Raw genomic sequence first — 24655 nt, 5'->3', positions numbered from 1 at the left:
TAAAGTGTGGGGGTTCCCAGCCTTTTTTTTATTTTTTAACCAGAGGGCCACATTCAGATGTAAATAAAATTGGAGAGCAACACAAGCATGAAAAATGTTCCTGGATGTTGCAAAATAAGGGTCACGATTGGCTTTTTGGTAGCCCCTATATGAACTGGCAGCTACAGGAGCCTCTGTTTGGCAGAACATCTGGTTTTTATGTAACTAAAACTTGCTCCAAGCCTGGATTTCAAATATAAGCATCTGCTTTGAGGCCACTGGGAGCAACATTCAAGGGGTTGGTGAGCAAAGTTACTTGTAAACCACTGGTTGGGGATCACAGATGTAGCATCATATTCCTTCCAATGTTCTATCTCCACCTATTGAACTTTTCTTACGAAGAGCATGAACGTGCCTGAATTCGAACAACTGCTCTGCAGTCTTGTAATGTAATGGACGTTTATATAATTTGACATATTTGGCAATAAGGTATGCTACAGAAGATATGAGTTTTGACCCAATATCAGATTTTTTTTTTATCCAAGTTAAAAAATATCTGAATTCTGGGTATTTATTTTTAACTAATCTGTATAAAATATTTGTTGTTTATAAGGTTGATTTTGCATTCTTAATGATGAAAAGATTATATACCCAACAACTTGACAGTTTCCAGGCTTGTGCTTTCCCTGCTCCTGAAGGACCAGCTAGTAGCGGTATGGGATCGGTTATCCAGAATGCTTGGGACCTGGGGTTTTCTGGATAACTAATCTTTCCATAATTTGGATCTTCATACCCAACGTCTTCTAGAAAATTGTGTAAATATTAAATAAGCTGGTTTTGCTTTCAATAAGGATTAATTATTAATTCGTTTGGATAAAGTAAAAGATACCGTTTTATTACAGAGAAAAAGGAAATCATTTTTAAATATTTGTATTTTGGATAAAATGGAGTCTATGGCAGACAGCCTATTTGTAATTCGTAACTTTCTGGATAATGGGTTTCTGGATAATGGATCCTATATCTGTAAATGTTTCCAGTGCTAAGGGGAACACAACATACATGGACCAATGCAATAATCAGCTGGATTTTATGTCTGATCCAATCAGATTGGAATGAGCCCTGGCCAATGTCAGAGAGGAAAGAGAATAGGTTTGGCCACATACATGAACAGGTGGCAGATTTTGCAGTCAGCATCAGTCTTTGTATTAGTGAAATTCACTAAATGAAGTGCAGTTGAGGAGCAGTGCCGCAACCTATAGCATCTCACTACAGTTGAATTAATTCAAGGATATGTAGTTAAATAACAGAGTGAAAAAAGTCAAAAGCATTATTGTACAATACATCGAGAAGGTGATTTATTTTTAGCCCCAATTCATTTATCATATTATGCATACAAGTATATTTAACAAATAAAATAAAATCACATAGTATGATAATTTTATCTTGGATTTTCCAAAACATTGATTCAGACATGGTTTTTTTTTTCCACTCTCCCCTCTAATGCCCTGCGCATGATCCCAGGGAAAAACAAAAACACGGTGCAGAATTGCTTAACGCCAGGGTTTAATGGGGTCCAAAATAGTATTTTAAGGTGAACTGCCACGTTCACTTAGCCACAAAGAGTTCAAAAAAAAAAAAAAACAGCAAAGAGCACACAAAGTCCTTTTTACTTAGTCTTTTTTTTAAAAAATCCTTCTGTTTATGCGCCCAGTCTGTCCTGATCATAGTACAACTCATCGAAAAGCAGGAAAGCATTGAATATCGAATCACCTGAACTGGACAACTGACGGAGAAAGATCTACAATGCTGCACCAAGCAAGTGTGGGGGAGGAAGGAAATAAATTGACGTTTTGAAAACAAAATATTATGTGTTCATTGTACATCCCTTTATCTTGTATAGCTCAGGAATCTGCAGCCTGTGGATCTCCAGAAGATGCTGGACCACAACAACCAGAAGCCAATGACAGTAAATAGCTGCACCCGATGGGGAGCCACAATCTTGTGGATCCCTGTATGATCTTACTTCCCTTTCACGGGTCAAAATGGCGGTTTATTAAAAAGAAAATCTTGTCTTGGGAGAAAAGCACAGAGTTTTGAGTTTTTGTCCTGTCCTACTAGGTGATATACTGTACTCTGGATGGAGTGGACAATCCATTGGCATGCACGCTGGTGGGAAATAAGGAGGTACAGTCGGCAAGGTTTACATCCCAGTGTAGGCTCTTTTTACAAAAATGGAACTATCGGAAACTATACCTAGGGGATATGATGAAGGCTTCCACTGAGCAATCTGCTCATTATCTCCAGACACATATTTCACAAGAACTTCCTGAGAAACTAACAAAGCCCCAGTAGCAACAAGTCCAGCATCCGACCTTACTGTCCCTACGGGGATTCATTTAAAAGCCATGCTTTGACCAAAGTAAAAATGTGTATATATATTACAAAAGAAAAGAGGTTTGGTAGACTACGGAGCTTCAGGTTTTTCTGAAACGAAGCTGTAGGGAAGGTTCTACAAGTAGAACCAATATAGCTTGAGCATGAACGAGTGCGGAGCTTGATTAGAGTAAACCTTTGATATAACTCAAATGGCTGACACTTTAAGTTGAAACAATAAATCTCTACTCAAAAAGACCCAACTTTTCCTTCTTCACGAGTCTCTGTTTTGCAAATAAAAGGCTGCACTAGGTACGAGACTAGTATATAAAAGAAAAAACATGATCTAAGCCTACAGGCTGACAATCTGATCTACGACCCAAGACGGTGGTAAATCAATTCCCAAATGTGCCATCCCACAGCAAAATGGTGAGAATGAAACATTTCCACAAATTTTTCATTAGCCATTTGAGGGTTTTCAGCTGCTGCGATGGAGTAAAATAGAACTGAATGTAGTGTGGAAACAAAAGACACTTTGAATCACAGCTATAGCTATTCCTATCACAACTAGAGGAATATTGAAGCAACATCATGTGAGGCTTTTCTTCTAAACTCCTCAGTGTTAATGGGTCACAAACTGTGAGCCAACAAAAGCCATCTCCAGTGCATTCATATGTGCCACTAACCATAGAAAGTCCACATAGAAGCAATCCAGGAACCAGCGTCACTACGGCACTAAATACACATCTATAAGCAATGCTCTGAATGGTTCTCTTCATCTTTGGACATTGCTCCAGCATTCTGATGTATATTTCCCAGTTAGAGGCATGTTCATGAAGTCTGATCTGCAAGTCCATAACACCCAAAAGATGGCGGCTTTTCTTTGCTTTAGTTTCAATAAGTTAAAATTTTGTGCAAAATGGTCTTCCTTCATTCAGCTTCAAGGAGAAGCCCAGCCCCTAAAAATCAACACTTCATCTGAATCTTAGGTAATACAGGTATGGGACCTGTTATCCAGAATGCTTGGGACCTGGGGTTTTCCCGATAACGGATCTTTCCGTAATTTGGGTCTTCATACCTTAAGTCTACTAGAAATTCATTTAAACACGAAATAAATCCAATATTCTGGTTTTGCTTCCAATAAGGATTAATTATATCTTAGTTGGTATCAAGTATAAGCTACAGTTTTATTATTACACAGAAAAAGGAAATCATTTTTAAAAATTTGGATTATTTGGATAAAATGGAGTCTATGGGAGACAGCCATTCCGTAATTCGGAGCTTTCTGGATATCGGGTTTCCGGATAAGGGATCCTATACCTGTAAAAGCAATCAAGCTTTCATCTACAGCTGACATTTATGTGGCACCCAATCCCAAACAGCTTTTCTTTGTTCCTTTCCCTTTCCAAAGGCACACACATAAATAAAACGGTCTAAAGAATATTGCAAACCAAAAATAATTCGTTATTCCATGTCAAGTCTTTAAAAAGAATTACTGATTCCTGTATCTGTCTACTGTAGGAGGTAAAAATTCACAACAAGCCCCACCGTAGGTCAAGCCATGATGGCGCCAAAAGACCACTTCTTGCCACCAAGAGTTTGAAATAGAACAGCTAAACTGGTGTCCCTTGAAGATATATGGAGTAGGTGGAAGATATATGGAGTAGGTGGAAGATATATGGAGTAGGTGGAAGATATATGGAGTAGGTGTGCTAAACACAGATATAGACAGAGAAAGGCAATAACGTAGAAGCACATGTACATAAGTGGTGGGAAGAAAAGCAGGGGACCACAGGGAAGTGATCAAACACAATGCTTGAGAAACCAGCACAACGGCAGTAGCATCTTTAGACAAAACAAGTTACAATTCTATGGTGGATCAAAAACATGTGGTGCTGCAATAGGAATATATTTGTATTCTGTGCCTTTGTGAAATGATTTGTTTTGTGTAATCCTAAAGACTTTACCATACTTTACCAAGAATACTAAGGCATAATAAAAAGGCTGTAACCTTTACTAAGGGGGAGTCAAAGAGGGCATCCAATCAAAAAGCAGGAGAGGCGTTTCCTCTAATGCAATGCAGTCTATAAACTCGTATAACTGCACAGCTGAGCTGCAATAGCCTCAAAGCAGAGGTTCTTAACCGATAGCTCAGGACCCAAAATGGGTTTCCATGTTTGTTGAAGGCGGGTCACCACCATCTCCCTGACAGTTCCTCGTACAGCAAAAGAGAATCTTTAAAACTGAATGTGGGCTTGCAGAGCTTAGTCACTTCTATTAGTATCACTGAAGAGACGACACAAGACTAAATTGGCATCAAGCTGTTTTCAAGACTCAATGGCTTGGCAGGGAATGGTACTAAATGTTCCAAGAGACAAATGGATGTGATCGATAAAAGTCATCCTTCGAAACAGAATTCTCAATAAAAAGTCCATTCCTAAGAAAAGCCCTCAACTCTCAAATGCTGCAGTACCCAAGCTCTGTTGTTAAAATATGTAGTACATACACCCAGTTCCAACCACCTGCCTGCTTTGCATCACCTTGTACTTCTCTCATATCTACAATAAATTGGCTGGATTATCTCCAATGCTGTATCCTAAAAGACATTACGATTTAGAATTGTTTTTGAAAAGGAGAAATATGCCACGTTCGTAATCAAAGCTTATTTTCTGTTAATAAATACATAAAAGATGAAGTATCAATGAGCGCTGTTCTTGCCCTTTAATTGTGCATGAAGTCCAGCGGGCAGCTCCTAACAGGACAATGGCTGTGCGGATTATTTCAGTATTCACGCTACTGTATAACTCCATGAGAGAGACCTGATACCTATTAAAATAAAAATGGCAGATGAAATCCACCACCCCGAGTGGTCTTTTCCCACAAGGCCAACACTTGTATAGAAATATACACTTAGTAATGTTGTGTGTTCAGGAAACAATTTATCAAGTGGTTATCAAGCTATTTTCACACTTTTTGACTTCTAATGTTGCAGCAGTGTTGTTCATATTTACATGGATCCAAAGCCTTAGCGGCCGCACAATAGGGGCGTATCCACCCGCTTCCATGAACAAGAACTGGCCGCCAAGTACAATATTCAGATCCATAGGAAAAAGATAACTTCAATAACAGAGTTTTTTGGGTTTCAGAAAGTTCACTTTTTAGTGTTTTATTCAGTTCACATCCCAAACTCAGGCATAACTGTGATGAAAGTGCTATGAACCAAAGAGTGGTATTAAAAAAAACGGATAGCCTATAATGTCGGCTACTCATATGGTTAACAGAGTTCAAACCAACTGCCGCCAAAATAACAGAAAGGGAGCATGTGCCTGCAGTTGCGGTTTAATACTCGACAAAGATGGTATGGGCTGGATTGCAATTAACGATGGGAAGAAGTAAATCGGCCTGGTGAATACAAGCCTCCGGGCCAGAGGAGCTGTCAAATAAAAGATGCAACTGACACTTGCACCAAACCTGGGAGCCCATAGAAACTTCCAGGAGAAAATCAAACAAGACAGGTTACAATCATAGAGTACAGTTCATTAATGCAAAAACGAGGGGATCAATGCAGAGCTCTGGCATAGTTCTCATGATAATTGATGTGCAGAATACAATATGGAATAAATGATCTTCTACCCAAACTCCAGGTGCTGTACTGCTCGGGGTTAAATACTAATTCTTGGTATTTGGAGGCACAGTCAAAGAGTAGCAGACACCAGGAAACATTTTGCTGCTTACACAGGGTTACGTGGATACAGGGACTTTCTGTAGTAGTTGTAAAAGATACTCATTCTAGACCCATCACACCTGGTCATCACCTCTACAAATACTTTAACCCCCACCCCGCCCCCACCTCATAACAGAAAAGGGTTAGTAGTACTCGTCACAGCTTGTGTTGATAAATTTGGGACAAGTGGCTGTGCAACCAGCTGCTGTGGTGGCATCATAGGTGGTAAACCCATTCCAGGAGCCACCGTACCAACTGGCAAGTTGGGAATTCCAGCCATAGGCTGCATTCCAATCATTGGTGCCACGTTTGCTATAGGAATTCCAGGGGCCATGGGAGAGACAGACATCATGGGGGAAGTGAAAGGAATGGTTGCAGGCGTTTGGCCGGCTGGGGTAACTGGCTGTCCCAAGGTCATCACAGGGCTTGAGCGCAGCTGGTTGAGAGTAAGAGATGACTGTTGGTTGGGCTGGAATGGATTTGTTGTGGTTGCGTTGGGTGTTCCTGGCAAAGAAAGAAAATGAGAGCAGAGTTAAAGGCTCCTTGCATATACTGATCACAGTTCACAGATCTCTCCTCTCTAGGGAGATCTAGAACAATTAAAAAAAAAACAAAAAAAAACAATAGTTACTTCCTGTTCTTCTAAAGTAAATAATCTGCGTATTACACATCAAAGAAAGTCTCTCTAGAGAATACAAGTTATTGTTGTTTCTGCTTTTACTAGTACGGTTATAAGTCATTAAAGCTGGCCATATTCTCAAAGATCTGCTTGAATGGCCGAACGATCGAATTAGGATACGCCAAGGGGCTCCGACAGGTCGGTCAAAAATCAAACCTTCCCGATCGATATCGTGGCCAGATATCGATCGGGAAGACCCGTCGGAAGCCGCCATACACGGGCAGATAAACTGTCAAATTGGTCCAAACGACCGATAGCTTTATCTGCCCGTGTATGGCCACCTTAAGATTGTTACACATCAACCAATAGAGCATCTCAGTGCAGAACATTCTCCCTGATCTGCTGTTCAGCATTTCCTCCATGACTCGGGTCCATTTACTAGTGAAGACGTTAGGTAGGGAGAAAGAATGAACAAAGCTTTGGTATAGCCCTAAAGATTTATTTAAAGGGAAACTAAAGTCTAAAATAAAATAATGCTAGAAATGCTGCATTTTGTATACTAAATATAAACATGAACTTACTGCACAACAAGACTAATAAAACAAATGATTTATGTTTTCAAAGTTGGCCACAGGGGGTCACCATCTTGTAACTTTGTTAAACATCTTTACAAGACCAAGACTGTGCACATGCTCAGTGTGGTCTGGGCTGCTTAGGGATCGTCAAATTATCAAAACAGCACAAGTCATTATCAATATCTGCCATAGAAGCAGATACAAGACTGATTAATCAGAATATACAGACTGCATTGGGCCCTGTGTTGTCATGTAATCTAATATGGATTTTATAGGTTTTTTTTTAAAATTTACTTTATTAACTGAAAAAGAAACCTATCCCCAATATACTTCAATGAAAAAATCTGTACAGTTTTAGAAGAAACCTGACTGTATGCAGTGAAATTTCCCCTTTGTTTACTTGCTCTGACTGCTGCAGATATGAATCACTAGACGGTCACCGGCTGTTCTGCAGGGACACAAACAAAGCTGCTCGAGTTCTGGGAAGTCCCTCTCCCCTGCTGTTTGAAAGTATGATCGTTTCCCTGCAGAGCAGTTAGGGACCGTCTGAAGTTCCTATCCACAGCTGTCAGAGCAAGTAAATGAAGAGGGAATTTCACTGCATACAGTCAGGTTTATCATAAAAACCGTAGACATTTTTTCATTAAAGTATATTGGAGATAGATATCTTTTTTATTAATTTTTTTTTTTGCCTTTACATTCCCTTTAAAAAATGAATAATGACTACCTGTAACAAGAAAAGGATTGGAGGTCTTTGTATTCTGCATGGCGGATTTCGAGATTAGAGAATCCAAATCTACAAGGGCAGCGTTCGGTCCCAAGAAGGACTCCGGTGTTTTCCGCATTGGCCTAGAGGAGTCAGACAGGGAGCCACTCATAGCAGTCATGTCAAAAGCATCGGGGCTCTTTGATCCCAATGAACGAGACATTGGGACTTCTCCCGCCAACAGATCTAGTTCACCTGCAATAAAAGGAGAGCTTTACAGAACCTTCATATATTTGCAGTCACAGGATACTCTTTATGTCCACGGAGTAAAAAGTCATCAACCTTTTCTTACGACTGTCCACAACAATTTGCTTTATACCCAAATGAGAGAAATAAGCTTGAGCAGTAGGAAGAGATACATATGCAATATCTGAGTGGCCCTCTGGAACACATGTCCATGGTGTCCCCCTTTATACCTCAATGAGCAGGGGCTACCTCACATCAGATGTAAAAGTAGTGAAAAATCCCAGCAGTTTCAAAAACAACTTCATTCTGATCAGATTCATGGATATTGAAACAGAGAAATCTGCGGTAGGCACAGCTGCCCCAAATATATAGCGGATATACACCAGAGACATTAGCATGTTCTGCTAATACTTTCTATGAAGCCTTACTCTATGTGCTGCGACTGATCTAAACACCCCAATGGTATATGGGAATTGCTGGCCTGTGGAGAGAAACAAATCCATAAAAATGAAACCAAACCTGTAGGGAAGGAAATGATTGAGATGTGGGAGACAAGAGCCGGCTTACCCAATATTTGACACCAAGCAATTTATCCCAAAAGCCAGCACTGCCCCTCACAGATATTGTTATGTGCCCAAAATTAACCCAGCAGAGAACTTGAACTTCTCTGGCACCCAAAGGGTAAAAGCATGAACACAAAAATGATTTCAGGCCATGATTTGAATGTTGAAAGGGAATGCTTTTTATGAGAAGCCCGTCATTTGCTTATATCCCGTGGTTTATAAATATAAAATATACATGTGATTTTGGACTGAAGTTAAAATATTAAACTCGTTAGTATACATATGTATTATCCTTTGTGTCTGTCACTAAGCTGCAACCACAGGATACAAATGACAGGAGGGTATGGAGGAGAGAAGAAACCAGAATGCAGAGCACAATGAGGATGGAATCACAGCGAGCGGACAGGTAGGAAAGAAAGAGCATTCCCCAACCTGTGCTGCTTCCTGACTGGGGCAGAGCATTCCTCAAGGTGTCAAAATCCGAAAACTCGTCTTTATCTGCAGGATTGACGAACTGGTCAAAGGTGGAACTGGCTAAGAAGGGAGGAGGAGCAGACAGATAGGCACACGTACATAAAGACAGACATTGAGACATAAAAAACACAGACAAGGCCTAAAAACAAAGACTGTATAATTGTTCTGCCCTGCAGTCTCTCCGTAATGGCAATAGAGACATTCTGATTGCCTCTATAGCAGAGCACGTTCGGGTGATTTAGTTGATCCACAGGGCACCCAGTTCCCTAATAACAGTGATGCTGATGCAGTCACACACAGAGACAGATGCCAGCACAGATCCATTCACCATTGACAATCTGCTACACTGTCCATCTGACCCCAGGGAGTTCCAGAAGAAAGTTACACTGTTACAATAGGGCTTTGCAAGGTACAAACAAATCAGAGTTTTCTTTGTGTGCCCATTGTGTTTCACCACTGAACACGCACCTATAGCAACTGCTACGGACATCAGGGTAAAGACCAACCAAATCTAAAATACGGGGAACTAGGACAAATTTGTGGACCTATTTTGCATATTAAATGTTTATGAGATGTAAACCAGCTACTCCAGATCCAGTTAACGATGGCTGCTACTCACCCATTGTCCCGTTTGTGCTCGGTTTAGAAGGTGATCCACCCCAAGGATCAGAAAATGAAGCTGCCGGGGCCCACGGATCTGCAGCTTTCTTCACAGACTGAGCCACTGGTGGACTAGAGGACCAGGGATCGTTGCTTGGGATGCCAGTAGTTGCAGCCGAACCTAAAAATGTTAAGTAGCAAAGATACTCAGGCTCATGCACTTATATGGAAAACACATGCGCTTATCTTCACAAGCTCCCAAGAAAGATACGATACGGATTCCTTTGATTATAGCCGCCTTGAAAAAAAGCACTATTTAATTATTGGCTTACTAAGGAATATCCATTAATAACAGATGTCACGTCATACCTCAACCACCTTACTTGTCAAGAAGCTCTGAAAGTTACTACTTTGTTTGACAACTGACCAGAAATTCTAACAACATTTTAATCTCATATTTAAAGGGATCCTGTCATCGGAAAACATTTTTTTTTTTTCAAAACGCATCGGTTAATAGTGCTACTCCAGCAGAATTCTGCACTTAAATCCATTTCTCAAAAGAGCAAACAGATTTTTTAATATTCAATTTTGAAATCTCACATGGGGCTAGACATATTGTCAATTTCCCAGCTGCCCCCAGTCATGTGACTTGTGCCTGCACTTTATGATGGAACTACTTTCTGGCAGGCTGTTATCTCTCCTACTTAATGTAACTGAATCAGTCTCAGTGGGACTTGACCTTTACTATTGAGTGTTGTTCTTAAATTTACCAGGGAGCTGTTATCTTGTGTTAGTGAGCTGCTATCTGGTTACCTTCCCATTGTTCTTTTGTTTGGCTGCAGGGGGGAAAAGGGGAGGGGGGTGATATCACTCCAACTTGCAGTACAGCAGTAGAGTGATTGAAGTTTATCAGAGCACAAGTCACATAACTTGGGGCAGCTGGGAAATTTACAATATGTCTAGCCCCATGTCAGATTTCAAAATTGAATATTAAAAAATCTGTTTGCTCTTTTGAGAAATGGATTTCAGTGCAGAATTCTGCTGGAGCAGCACTATTAACTGATTCATTTTGAAAAAAAAGTTTTTTTCCCAAAACAGTATCCCTTTAAATTCCTTTTGAACTAGCACACTTGTGTGTTACTTGTTATATGATTTCAAGCCTGCAGGAAAGTAGCTGTCATGTTATTATGCTCTTGCTGTTTATTGTGAAACATCCAATAAAATATTTGAAACATATGTTCACAAGAAAGTATTGCAAAAAGGCTAAAGGTTATTATCCACCAATATATTAAAAGGACGTCAAGCTGTAGACGACAACTAAACCTAACGAGGGCATTTGCATGAATGCCTGAGCCTTAATACAGCTTGCGGTTAGGAGAATGGACTCTATACTCTCTGCATTAAGGCTTGGGAACATTTAAACACACTTCTGACATTTCTATTAGATCAGTTTTAGGTGGCTTCCTAATGAAACAATACATCCATATATGGCCACCATACATGCATAACAAATTTAATCCACCTACCTCCTGGATTCCATGGATCAGACACTGATTTGACATCAGCTGAAGTAACAGTAACAGCCTGTGTTCCACCCCAGGGGTCGCCAGAAGTGGAGTTCATCTGTACACCAGTTCCCCACGGATCAGCGCTTGTACCTGTAGCAACTGGAGGGCCCCCCCACGGGTCAGGCGCTGCTGCTGCTGCTGCTACTACTGGTAGTGTAGCTGTAGTAACTCCACCTGCCCATGGATCTGCAGGGGGCGAAGCCGAGGCACCCCATGGGTCTGCAGTAGTGGCGACTGGTGCAGGGGGGCTGAAAACATCAGCTAGGTCCATTAGGGATGACTGCTGGATGAATAAGAATAAAATAAGTTTTTCATAGAATCTAAAGGGAACCAAAGTTGTTTAAATAAAGTTTACAAATGCACAAAGCAGTCAAAAAAAATAAAAATTCTTATTAATGTTGTACAGGTATGGGATGCGTTATCTGGAAACCTATTTCCCAGGAAGTTCCGAATTAGAGGAAGGCCATCTCCCATAGACTCCATTTTATCCAAATAATCCACATTTTTAAAAAATTATTTCCTTTGTCTCTGTAATAATAAAACAATACCTTGTACTTGATCCAAACTAAGATATAATTAATCCTTATTGGAAGCAAAACCAGCCTATTGGGTTTATTTAATGTTTACATGATTTTCTAGTAGTGTTAAGGTATGAAGATCCAAATTATGGAAAGATCGGTTATCCAGAAAACTCCAGCTCCCGAGCATTTTGGAAAAGATATCCCATACCTGTATGTCACAGACACAATTTGGTGCTGTATACTCTGGATTTAAGCCACACCCAGGGCTGAATTTACTTTGAATCACTGCCATTTAATTACAATATGAGTTGTCATTATCAACTACAGTGTCAATGGACTATGGAAAGAAAAAGTTACAGATCACCTCTTCCTGTTTGGAAGGTGCCCCTTTTCTGCTTTCCTCTATAGCCATCTGAAGCCGGAGGTCGTCTCCTCGTTTGATTCGCTCCTCCTGATTTAAATAGAAATAAATAAATGTCCGTTTATTCATCTCAGTGGAGCCCCGGACTATTTCTTTTACTCTCTGACTCGAGTGAAACAGCAGTACAAATAATGTAGGACAAATGGTAAAATGAGACGTGTGCCATGGTCTTCAAGCAGCAATCATAGTGATAACCCAGGGAAAGAAAGGCTTCCTATTAGTTTCAATCATTGCCCTGCTCTTAAATTCTTTACAGCAGTTAAAGCAACATCCTTGCCAGATACAAGATATATGAACTGCCATTGTGTGTATGTTGGGGGAGAATATACTTATAGCAAACATGTACAGATGCACACGTGTGTATTCTAAAAGTTACAATTGCTGCTCAGATTTAGGATGGGGGGGCAGAAAGTTAGGAAATACGACAACCCTATCGGGACAGTTCTAGGGTGAAAATGATGATAAGCATTCATGGAGACAATAGGAGGAAGATGGTTAATACTATACATAAGTTAAGTGCAAGTAAATGTGAATGAGGATTTTTGCAATCAAAAGGAAATGTTACCCCCAAATCAACACAAAGCAATTTACATCCTTTAAAAAAATGTTTTTGGTTAGGGATGCACTGAATCCAGGATTCGGCCTTTTTCAGCAGGATTCGGATCCAGCCGAATCCTTCTGCCCAGCCGAACCGAATCCTAATTTGCATATGCATATTAGGGGTGGCGAGGGAAATCGTGTGACTTTTTTGTCAAAAAACAAGGAAGTAAAAAATGTTTTCCCCTTCCAACCCCTAATTTGCATATGCAAATTAGGGTTCGTTATTCGGCCAAATCTTTAGCAAAGGATTCGGGGGTTCGGCCGAATCCAAAATAGTGGATTTGATGCATCCCTATTTTTGGCACATAATGAATAACTGACACAGCAGTGGGTGTGCAGAGCTTTTCCATTTTAATGTATTATTACAGTAGAACCCCAATTTTACATCTTTTTTCAACAGTTCCTTCATGTTCTAATGCATTTCAAAAGGAGTTTTTTCCGGGTTTTATTTCACTTCATCACCCTTGTCCCTTGCCAATTGGTCTATTTTATCAGTTAAAACCCTTTTACATTTAGTGTTAGCCGTCTGAAACTTGTGACACGCAAAAAATTCAGCTGGAACCGGCAAGGAGGTAGAAGGAGTAAGGGACCAGGCACAAGACTCGGTTCAAAGAGGGAGGAAGTCCTGAAGGTAAGGGATCAGGGCACAAGATTGTGAGCTTCAAAGGGAAACGGTAGCCATGCTTGAGAAGACGGGAGAGGGCAGGCAGGATGCAAATTTTAGAAGCAATTTGTAGAGGTAAACTGTGTTGGAGAAGAAAGTGGACCAGAGCAGCAGCTGTATTGGAGAGGGTGCAGAGAGGCAAGCAGAACTAATGGAGGCGTTAGGGACTGGGGCACAAGATTGTAAAAGTAGCAAAAGGAAGCGAAAGCTTTGTTGGAGAATGAGGGAGCAAGGGAAAGACCCAAGAATGTGTCTAAAGCATGTAAAATAACTTGGTGAACGTAATTCTGTTTCAAATAAAAAAAAATCCTGCACATCTATGTCCTTTACACTTTCCCCATATTTACCATTTTCCTGGCTTTTTTTTTTTTCCCCCACGGTCCCATGAGAAACATAAAATTCGGGGTTCTACTGTATGTTTATGTGATGTTGGACTTGAAATTTTGGAAGCTTCGCGCCAACTGCTTTGTGTTTAGGGGTTGAGAAGACAGGATCAGTCTGTGATGCATGCAAGGGCAGAAGAACTGAAGACGCTCATAATGAAGCAGCAAACAATGGGTCCAGGTTGGACTAATAAGAGTCACTTCTGAAAGCTGTTCCAGGAATAGTAACGGAGACACAATACAGAATTGGTTCCCATAAGGGATCGGTGTAAAGAAAACCTTCATGCACCCTATGTAGATTCCTTCAGGCTCCCAATAGATTTTTAACACCATAATCTGAGGAGTTTTGGGTATTAACTGTATTATTAGATGTACTATCCTTTCTAACAACGCTTGCTTACCTGCACGTTTACTACATACGGACTTAGGAAAGGGGGAAGCACTTTTTATACTTACCTATAGCCAGATTTTGTATTAAAAAATCAAATTTGAAAGCATCATTTCAGAGTTATTAGTAAATGTCAATATCAAGAAATCAAATAAGGTTTTGCTGCTGACAAGAGTGTTATTATGGAAGGGAGAGGAAACATCATTATAAAGACAGTCAGGTAAGAAACTGCAGATTCTGTGCCTTTAAAACATCCTTCTAAAACCACATGCCGCCGTACATTAAGAAACAAGAAACAAGTCAGTGGAAGATACTGTAATATGCATCCCAAATTAACCATTACTTTCTTTTTTAATTACAAATCTTGGTAATTAAAGGATATTCACAATACCAGCTGTTGTAAGCTCTTAGGGTAAGGGCACACCTGGCGATTCGGGGAGATTTAGTCGCCTGGCCACTAATCTCCTCTTCTTTGGGGGCGAATAATCTGCCCGAACGGCTTCTGCACGCGTCGCTTCGTATTCCGAAGTTTCCTCGTGAGGCAACTTCGGAATACGAAGCGTCGGGATTAGTCGCACCAAAGAAGAAGCGATTAGTCGCCAGGCGACTAAATCTCCCTGAATCGTCAGGTGTGCCCTTACCCTTACACAAATCACCCCAAATTAACTTTACCAATAATTAATGAGAAATTAATTCTACAGACACAAAAGGATTAGTACGATCAATGGGAAGGCTAGGTAGCCATGGGTGTTTCGCTTCAGCCCAAGGGGAGCCCAATCTCTGAAGCAATTTTTTTGCTCGCAAGGCACATGCCGGGCACTGGGGTTAATTGAACATTGAAAGTGAAGGATGGGTAAAGAGTAAAAAAGTGCCTAAAAGCGAGATAGAAGAACACTGCTACCTGCAGCTGCCAAGGGTATACTGCCCGTGCGAACGCAGCTTCTAGGGATTCACCACGTAATACAAAAGGAAGCAGAAAGTAAATGAGATTTGAAAAATTGCAGCGTCAGCAAACAATGCTGAGATTTAGTAAGCTCTAGATTGGGAAACTTGGGTGCTGGAGAAAACAACATGAAAATCATGGCCTAGACTACAGGTGGTCCCACTAAATTCATGTAAAGGGGCCGGGAGCACAAACAATGTGCAACAAGAGCGATCCAAAATGCACAGTCATGTATAAGTACGGGTATAGGAACCGGTTATCCGGAAAGCTCTGAATTACGGAAAGGCCGTCTCCTATAGTCTTCTTTGTAATAATAAAACAGGACCTTGTACTTGATCCCAGCTAAGATATAATTAATCCTTATTGGAAGTAAAACCAGCCTATTGGGTTTATTTAACATAAAAGGCATGAAGATGAAAATTATGGATCCTTCATCCAGAAAACACCAGGTCCAGAGCATTCTGGATAACAGGTCCCACCTGTGCTAAGTAACCGTGAATACACCAGCAGGATATGTTTAAGACTATCCATCATGTTTACGGTCTTCTTAGGGTCAAAACGATCACATATTCTATTTTCTAGTCCCACCAGTGCCAAGCCTGTCATAATTCATTTGGCACATGGAGCGGTTTAAACAGGTAAACACTGGGTATTTGGAATACTAGGGTTCTAGAGTTCACCTTTCCATGAACTTTTAGTATGATGTAGAAATTGAAATTCTGAGACAATATCCAATTGGTCTTCATTTTTGTATTTTTTTTGCTGTTTTTATTTGGCTTTTTGTTCAGCAGTTCTTTATCTGGTTGCTACAGTCTTATTTACCATAGCAACCAGGAATTGGTTTGACTTAGAAACAATTAATAAGAGGGGAGTGCCTGGATAGAAAGATAAGACATAAAAATGTAACAATAAAATTGTAGTTTTGCAGTTTTGGCTGCCAGGGTCAGTGACCCCCTATTTGAAAGTTGCAGAGGCAGAAGAGGAGGCAAATAATTAAAAATAAATAAATAAACAATGAAGACCAATCACAAAATTCCTAAGAACTATAACATACTAAAAGTTAACTTAAAGATAAATCTCGCCTTTACATTGATGCAAGACAGTCAAAAGTTATAGACCCCTAATGTTACCTGAATGCAAAATAAAACAAAAGCTGGTACCTCTGATTATATAAAGCTTAAGGCACAGATATGGAGTCATTTTACTTTAAAAAATAAGTTTATAGAGAGACATCTAGGTAAAATTTGATGTCATAGTGGCATAGATTCCCATAAACTTCAATGGTGAGCAATTCTTGACAGATCCCTGTATTTTGTGTTAAAGCAGCCTATAGAATCTAGTTTTACACTACCATAACATGTGGCAGAGATAGAAGCGATCTCTAAATATCTAAGGCCAGCAATGTTTTCTTCTCCAGCTCTCAGAGCATTTGATCAGTAGAAAGAAGCAAAAAAGGGGTTAGTGCAAGTTAAATAGCAACCTCACCCTCTTCACCAAGCGGAAGAAAAGAAAGGAAACGGCTGGCAGGGAGGGGGTCTGATTGTTATTGTTGCTCAATTTTGGACACCAAACTCATCGGCTCTACCTTGTCGTGTTCCTCTTTGCTCATGCTAAGGGCAAGCTGTAGCTGCAATTCCTCTTCGGACACAGGAGGGGGCTGGGAAAGAGAAACAAAATAAAAGCACAAGACACACCAGCATGGTGGGAAACCAAGTAGAGGGCAGAAAGTAATGGGGAGGAGGCAATAAGGAAAGCAGATGGAGAGATATAAAACATTCAGCCAAGTACACCACAGCTTCAACTCTGGGCGAAAGAACTACTGTAAATTTTCTTTTCCTAATCTTTCTTCTGCTGAAGGCTGATGATTTACGGAATCCCTTAAATATTAAATTATTATTAGATATGACAAAATAAAAACCCCAAACCTTATATTGAATATCCAAGTTCCAGGCTTTTAAAGCTAAAAATTTGTGTTGGGCAAAATCTGAATGCTCCTTAGACACGTGTTTGTTCTATACATAAGTGTTTGTACTCTATACGTGTAGATACGTGTTTGTACTCTATACTAGTGGATACGTGTTTGTACTCTATACTAGTGGATACGTGTTTGTACTCTATACTAGTGGATACGTGTTTGTACTCTATACTAGTGGATACGTGTTTGTACTCTATACTAGTGGATACGTGTTTGTACTCTATACTAGTGGATACGTGTTTGTACTCTATACTAGTGGATACGTGTTTGTACTCTATACTAGTGGATACGTGTTTGTACTCTATACTAGTGGATACGTGTTTGTACTCTATACATTATATATAAGTGTTTGTACTCCCCATGTTGAGAGCTTTAATTCCTAGAATTCTGCTCATGGAAAATGGACTTGGTAGTGATAGTGCTGGTCTCATACTCAAGTGAAAACGTTTAGATGGACCTCACAGTGCAGAGATGTCGGCCTTTAAGTCTTCCAGCTATCAAATCTACAGCTTCCTGCACAAGAGGGTGAATTTAGATTACGAGAGGACTAAAACTGTGGCAATTCTACAGCAATCTACATATGTGGGGGTACATATACAATAAATACATATGTGCATGTATGAATTACCATACACATATAACCGTAGGAGTTGAAGCTGGGTAAACGTTGGCCTCAGTCACCAACAAAGTACCAAATAAACAGAACAGTGAAACTGAAACAAAAATACGTTTATCAACAAATGTGCCGGCAATGTGGGTAAAGGGAAGGAGAGAGGAACAAAAAAAAATTGTTCAGGAATTGAGGTAAGGGGAAGATTTTATAACTGGTCCAAAACAGGAATTGAAGGAGAGAATTCTCTCTTGTTCTGGAACAACCCCTACAGATTGTCCCCATGTTGACAAAGCCGAGGAGCCCCAACAGATCTTAGTACAAACTCAGTTTGGGCCTTTGTTATGGACACCTCTTTTGATACTCTGACCTTCTCTGGAAAACCTTTGTGCATAGAAAAGAAAACAGTTTTAATATAGATGTTTCCAGCAAACTGGTGAGATCCTTCTGCATCCTTCGATGGCTTGTTGACCTTAATAATAACCCTTCTTTTAGGGACGCACCAAGCCATTGCTTTATTCAATTTAAACACAGATTCCTCCACAAAAGGTCTGGCTAAATATATACCTTACCTGAATCCAAACCCTTTGCATTCTCATAGTTGAGCAAAATAAAAAACAAAGTCATCTGTGAGAATCAATTTGTTACAATACATTGACCACAGTGCTTTATAGCCCCCTAACATTAAAGATTCAGATTGGTTGAGAATCTAGGATTTCCCGGCATCTAAATCCTGCAAAAAGTGCTGGAGAAAAGAACCTGCTTTGGGTGCATCCCTGCCAATTATTAAAGGGGTTGTTCATATTTAAATTAACTTTTAGAATGACAGACATTGCTAGTGTGACAATTTTTTTTGGCGGCAGGGGTCAGTGACCCCCATTTAAAAGATGTAGAAAAGGAGGGCAAATCATTTTTAACTATTAAAAAAAGAACAATGATAACCAATTGCAAAGTTGCTAGAAATAAGACATTCTATATGTACCAAAAGGGAACTCTAATAGGAACAACCGCTTTAAAGGAGCAATCATTCAATTATGGTTTTCTTTAATTCCGGCTACAAGGAATCAAAGTTTTGAAGGCTTGATATTATTAAAATCTTACCCAATTTTTGTTAATTCAAATGTACATGTAACACTGAGCAGCTAACAAGGTACCATATGCATTTACTAGGTTTTAGGTTAGGACAAAATAACGGAAGCTGGTTCTAGTTAAGAAAGTTCCAAGCTCTGTTTATAGAGTTCTGTTAAGCGCTTATTAATAACAGGTTGTAGTGGGACACTCATGAGGCTTCCTTCACTTTCTTACCCAATAAGTATTTCTCTGAGAACAGTTGTCAACCCAGTTGTAAGAGCAGTAAGGAATTCTCATAAAAGGCCACTATATGTTTTCCTTCTGAGATGTACTATATCTGCTCAGCTTTTGGGAGTTGCCACCGTTATGGTAAAATCTATAGTGTCCTAAACACATCCTCCAATACTGGACACTGTTCAGACCTTCTGCCTTCTTGTTAGAAGAATAAAACACATTGCGTACGGAGATGTGATGATAGTTGGATATTTTTTAAATGTTCTATTGTATAAAGGTATGTTCTGCAAATCAATAAAACTCGTTAAATGCTCTATCCAAATAGATTAGGGGGGGGGAGGAAATGTTGCTTAAGTCAAAGCAACTTTTCTTTACATGTTAAATATTTTCAATAATATTTAATATACCTGTAAAAAGTAATTGCTACTGAAAACAGTACTCCAGTTCCAACAAGGCTGAGCACTGGTCTGTTAATCACAGGATATGCAAGTCATAGTGGGAATCTCAGTCTTATAGCAATGTCTGGGTAGGCCCAAAAAAGTAACATAAGCCACTGGGTGGGTTGAAGTCAACATTCTGCTTACAGGGGCAGGTGGCGGGCCAAAAATCTAATAGGGACCCTCTTTCATTTGTGACATCTCCATTATGCCATCCTTTATGGTAGCAAGCCAAACTGTTTAACAGTGTTTTTTTTTTTTTTTTTGCTAGAGGCAAAGACAATGATTCAGCCAGTATCTGCCCTGTGTGTTTATCAGCAAACATAATACAGTATATCTATCTATCTATCTATCTATCTATCTATCTATCTATCTATCTATCTATCTATCTATCTATCTATCTATCTATCTATCTATATGTAGGGCCTCAAATCCTTGATCAGTCTCAGGTATGGCCAAGTCAAGCATCACTAACACAGAAAATAAAATAATGCTTTTAAAAACAACCGCAAATGTGTATAGGATTCCAAGAAATGTCGGACTTAATGGCTTACTTTATGTTTTTGTTTACAGTTCTATTTTTCCCAATCATTGCAAGTTTACTGAAATTAATTTCATTTTTGGTTACAGTGTTCATTTAAAGGGGCAGTATATTCCCTTGTTCTACACGAGTTCCATGAGCAGGACTTGTGCGCTACATAAATCTTACCTACTGAAACCTTTAAGTGTCACCTGCCAAAGAACCATGTACAGGTATGAGATCCGTTATCCGGAAACCCGATATCCAGAAAGTTCCGAATTGCAAAAAGGCTGTTTCCCATAGACTCCATTATAGTCAAACCATCCAAATTTTTCTCTATAGTAATAAAACCGTACCTTGTACTTGATCCCATATAATTAATCCTTATTGGAAGCAAAATCAGCCTACTGGATTTATTTTTGTTTACATGATTTTCTAGTAGACTTAAGGTATGATTGAAATTACGGAAAGACGCGTTATCCGGAAAGCCCCAGGTCCCGAGCATTCTGGATAACAGGTCCCATACCTGTACCAACATGTCAAGATTCAATTCAGCATTATCTTTAATTTATTCTACATTCTACATGTTTTCTGTCAACACACTTTAAAGCAAAATTAAAAGGAGCCTGCCAATGAAAAGTTAAAAAATTCTCTATGGTTTCTGATACTTGTACTAAACAGCACAAAAAGTGAACATGAAAGTACTTTCACTTTGTGGCTTCCTGGGGTTGTTTATTTTAGAACAATTTTGGAGGAGGAGAAAATAGTTTCTCTTTCATCCTTATGGACAAACCTGAGTCACAGGTAGCAGTTATGGGACAGTGGGGATTTTATATTTTGTTTATGTTGAACAGAGGAATGTAGAACTGCCCCTTTAACAGAGATATTCCATTACAGCTAAAGAGCAAATTGCATGTGAATACTTATGACTTTAAAGAATACGTGTGTTGTACAACATATGCTCAAGAGAAGAACAGATCTAATGGGAAAATTAATGAACCGTCTTCATGATCCATGACAATTCCATCCTACTGAGATACAGAATACAAAAGCAAATAGGACAAATTTTGCACGCTACGGACTCATCTTCAGGCTTGAAATTCTGGAATCAGTTAAACATAAACGTATGTTTTATAGTGGCGTGTTCATTAACAAATCTTGCTTTGCCAGACAGCAGATATTAGATAACAACACACAAAGACAAATATTGCATACAAGTGCATTGTAAAATACACAAGGAAAAGGTTAGCCCACAAGTCCCCCCCTTTCGATATTTACCTTTGCTCTTACCTGCTCCGCTTCTTCTTTACTCATGGCCAAGGCAAGCTGGAGCTGAAGTTCTTCCTCTCCGCTGCTTTGAGGCCAAGCTTGCTCTGCTTCTGGGGCCGGGTTTAAGGTGGAGGATGCAGAAGAAGCTGCATAAATTCATAAAGAGTCAACATGTCAGTAAGAATGAGAATGTGACTCGGTTGTTAATGGCTTTACACCAACATCACCAATAAATGACCCAGGTTTCACTACAATTCTGAGGAACCCCCTACCTTATTTCTAGAGCATGACTGAAGGAACAATGGTGTTCCAAAACCATATACAAGTCCACCAACGTCCATCATCCTTACTGGTTTTACAAGCAGAGGGTGGGCCTACACTCCTTCAATGGATAGAAGTTTTTTTATGGTATAGGAGTGTGGGAAGCTAGAGGGAGGCTCAAGTTGTATACAGATCAAAGGTGATAATCTTGACAGTATAAAAGTTGCAGACTGAGCATCTACCTGATCTTCAGCTCTTTCTTCCAGAGAATGCTGAAAATAGTAGCGGTCAGACATCAGTGTGTTAAGAGGTGTAATGTACAAAATATTAATGTGTGACCTGCTGGCACTAAATAAATCCCTTCATCCAACATCATCATCATCATTTATTTAAATAGTGCCGACAAGATATGCAGTGCTTTACCTTAGTTATAACAACAAATGGTGGATAACAAACAAGGGTTTACAGAGAACAATAGGATTAGAGGGGCCTGCAAATTATAGTTTACAAACTAAAGGTTAGGGTACAATTGAGACATTAGGATTTTAGAAAAATTTTGTGATTTATGATACAGCAATGACTGATTAATTAAGGTACATTGAATAAGCTTCTTTAAACAGGTGGGTCTTTAAGGAGCGTTTGAAAGTTTGGAAAGAAGGAGAAAGTCTGACAACTCAAGGTAGAGAGAGTTCCAGAGAAAAGCAGAAGCCCGAGAGAAGTCTTGTAGATGAGAATGGGCAGAAGTGATGAGAGGAGAAGCGAGACGAAGGTCAACAGCAGAGCGAAGGTTGCGTAAAGGAGTGTATTTGGAGATCAGAGATGAAATATAGGAAGGGCTTCATTGTTAAGGGCCTTGAATGTGAGTAATTTGAATTTGATTCTAGAGGATATTGGGAGCCAGTGAAGGGACATGCATATGGGAGCAGCTGAGCTGTGAGATAAATGAATTGGTAAATCTAGCAGCCGCATTTAGAACAGATTGGAGTTGTGAAAGGCGACTTGTTGAAATACCTGTGAGGAGTAGGTTGCAGTAATCAAGGCGGGAGATAAGAGATTGAATAAGTGTTTTAGCGGATTCTGAACTATGGTCGTATTCGGGCAATGTTGCTCAGTTGAATACGACAAAATTTGTGTTTGGATGTGTAGTGAAAAAGACAGATGCGAGTCTAAGGTAACTCCTAGTGCCTGTGTGGTGGAATGAAAGGTGGTGTTGTTTACGGTGAGTGATATCTGAGGGACAGGGGAAGACCTTGGAGGAAATAGGAGTTCTGTTTTTGAAAGGTTAAGTTTCAGGTGGTGCTTTGACATCCAGGAGGAGACAGTAGATAGACAGTCTGTAACATGGGAAAGGACAGAAGGAGAGAAATCAGGAGTAGAGTTGGGTGTCATCAACAAAGGTGATACTGAAGTCCAAACAACTGAATATGTTTTCCTAGTGAAGTAGTATAGAGCGAGAACAGCAGAGGACCTACAACAGAGCCTTGAGGAACTCCGACAGAGAGAGGGAACATAGTAGAAGTGGACTTTAAAGGAATGGTCAGACAGATAAGATGTAAACCATGAAAGAAGAGTGTCACAAATGCCAGCTGAGTATAGAACGCCTAGGAAGAGTGGATGGTCAATTGTGTCAAAGACTGCAGAGAGATCTAGAAGGATAAGTATGGAATAGTGACCTTTAGACTGTCAGCAGAAGATCATTGGTTACTTTGGTGTGTGCAGTTTCAGTTATAATGGTCTGACCATTTAGAAAAGGGACAGTTTTATAGGGCGTGGCTGGGCAGACTGGAGGCATAGCCAATTAACTGGGCGGTTATGTGGCAGAAGGATTCAGTGTTGATATATGTAAAGTAATAATATGCAAGCCACTTGTACCCTTAATGGAATTGCATTGGGTACATTTCAGGATGATGGACCTTGGGGTACTTGTGCATAATAAACATGGCTGTAGCAAGTAAAACATGCAGTCTTGGTCTCTGGTGCTCAAACAAAATATTACTGAAGTCCCTGTTTAAACTGGAGAAGAGGTGTTGAAGCAGAGATATGATAACTATGTATGAATAGATAAGGGGAGCAAATAATGTACTTTCTGATGCATTGACCAGTAGTTCCTTCCAGAAGGCACAAACTAATATTAGAAGATTTGGGGGGGGGGGGTGTAGAAAAAGTGGATTTGCCCCCCCCCCAGTCCACATGTCCGCATTTTGAACTTGAAAATTAGCAATGGTGACTATGGGTGTAAACTTTCTCTGTGAGCTACAAACAACCTCTATCCACCAGTCGCGTTTTTTAAAATACGCGTCTTTATAAAGGTAATAAGCCGCAGTTACGTCCATTCGCCAGGCGTTAAGGGGCGAAGTACCGCTATCTATCTCCTTCGCTAGCGACCGTTGGTAAATCAGCGAAGTACCGAAATGACACCACGCTGGCGAATTTTTCGCCCCGCGTTAGTCACTTCGCCCTCTCATAAATTTGCCCCATAGAAGGCTGAATTGCAGCGAATTGTTAGTGTATTTGTGAATTGGTGATGACAGCGGCTAAGCTTTTATAATAGTTGTATACAATAAAAATTTTAATGGCCAATATAACGTATCATAACGTGCTGTACTATCCGAACTGGTTTGCTTTGAGTTAAAAGTAAAGACACGCTGGGGTGTTGTGGGACTTTTCCATTGATAACTGAATGGTTAAGAAGTTATATGGCCAATACCTGTTACCTTTGCCCTTTGGAAAGATAAACTGTGGCAACAGAGCTCAGAGATCCGAGATTAGATTAAGAACAGTAAACGCTGCATTTCTGAAGCAGAAACAAGTAACTATGTTGTTCCTTCCTGTACAGATCTCTACCCATGTGCGACTATATAATGTCAAAAGGGTTTGGATTCAGTATTTGGCCGAATCTTTCACAAAGGATTCGGGGGTTCGGCCAAATCC

At 39.9% G+C, this 24655-nt stretch overlaps 1 protein-coding gene across 16 annotated transcripts in view; it reads right to left on the bottom strand.

Moving 5' to 3' along the window:
- Positions 1-1306: 1306 nt before the first annotated feature.
- The window catches only part of epn1.L (epsin 1 L homeolog), a 59532-nt gene continuing 36183 nt past the window's right edge, over positions 1307-24655 (bottom strand). For 3 of the 16 annotated variants that reach the window (XM_018226207.2, XM_041569479.1, XM_018226209.2), the window contains 8 exons: positions 21473-21609; positions 16933-17004; positions 12313-12399; positions 11386-11710; positions 9879-10040; positions 9218-9319; positions 7998-8231; positions 1307-6580 (listed from right to left, as the gene is read on the bottom strand). In XM_018226207.2, the coding sequence (XP_018081696.1) occupies positions 6204-6580; positions 7998-8231; positions 9218-9319; positions 9879-10040; positions 11386-11710; positions 12313-12399; positions 16933-17004; positions 21473-21609 (1496 nt within the window). In that variant the 3' untranslated portion in view covers positions 1307-6203. The remainder of the gene's footprint in view (positions 6581-7997; positions 8232-9217; positions 9320-9878; positions 10041-11385; positions 11711-12312; positions 12400-16932; positions 17005-21472; positions 21610-24655) is intronic. The other 13 variants (XM_018226213.2, XM_018226210.2, XM_018226211.2 and 10 more) reach the window with 13 other exon arrangements.

This window comes from Xenopus laevis, chromosome 7L (assembly GCF_017654675.1).
Source record: "Xenopus laevis strain J_2021 chromosome 7L, Xenopus_laevis_v10.1, whole genome shotgun sequence".
Lineage (NCBI taxonomy): Eukaryota > Metazoa > Chordata > Amphibia > Anura > Pipidae > Xenopus > Xenopus laevis.
The sequence above is the reverse complement of the archived record's forward strand: the minus strand, read 5'-3'. Positions and strand labels throughout refer to the sequence as shown.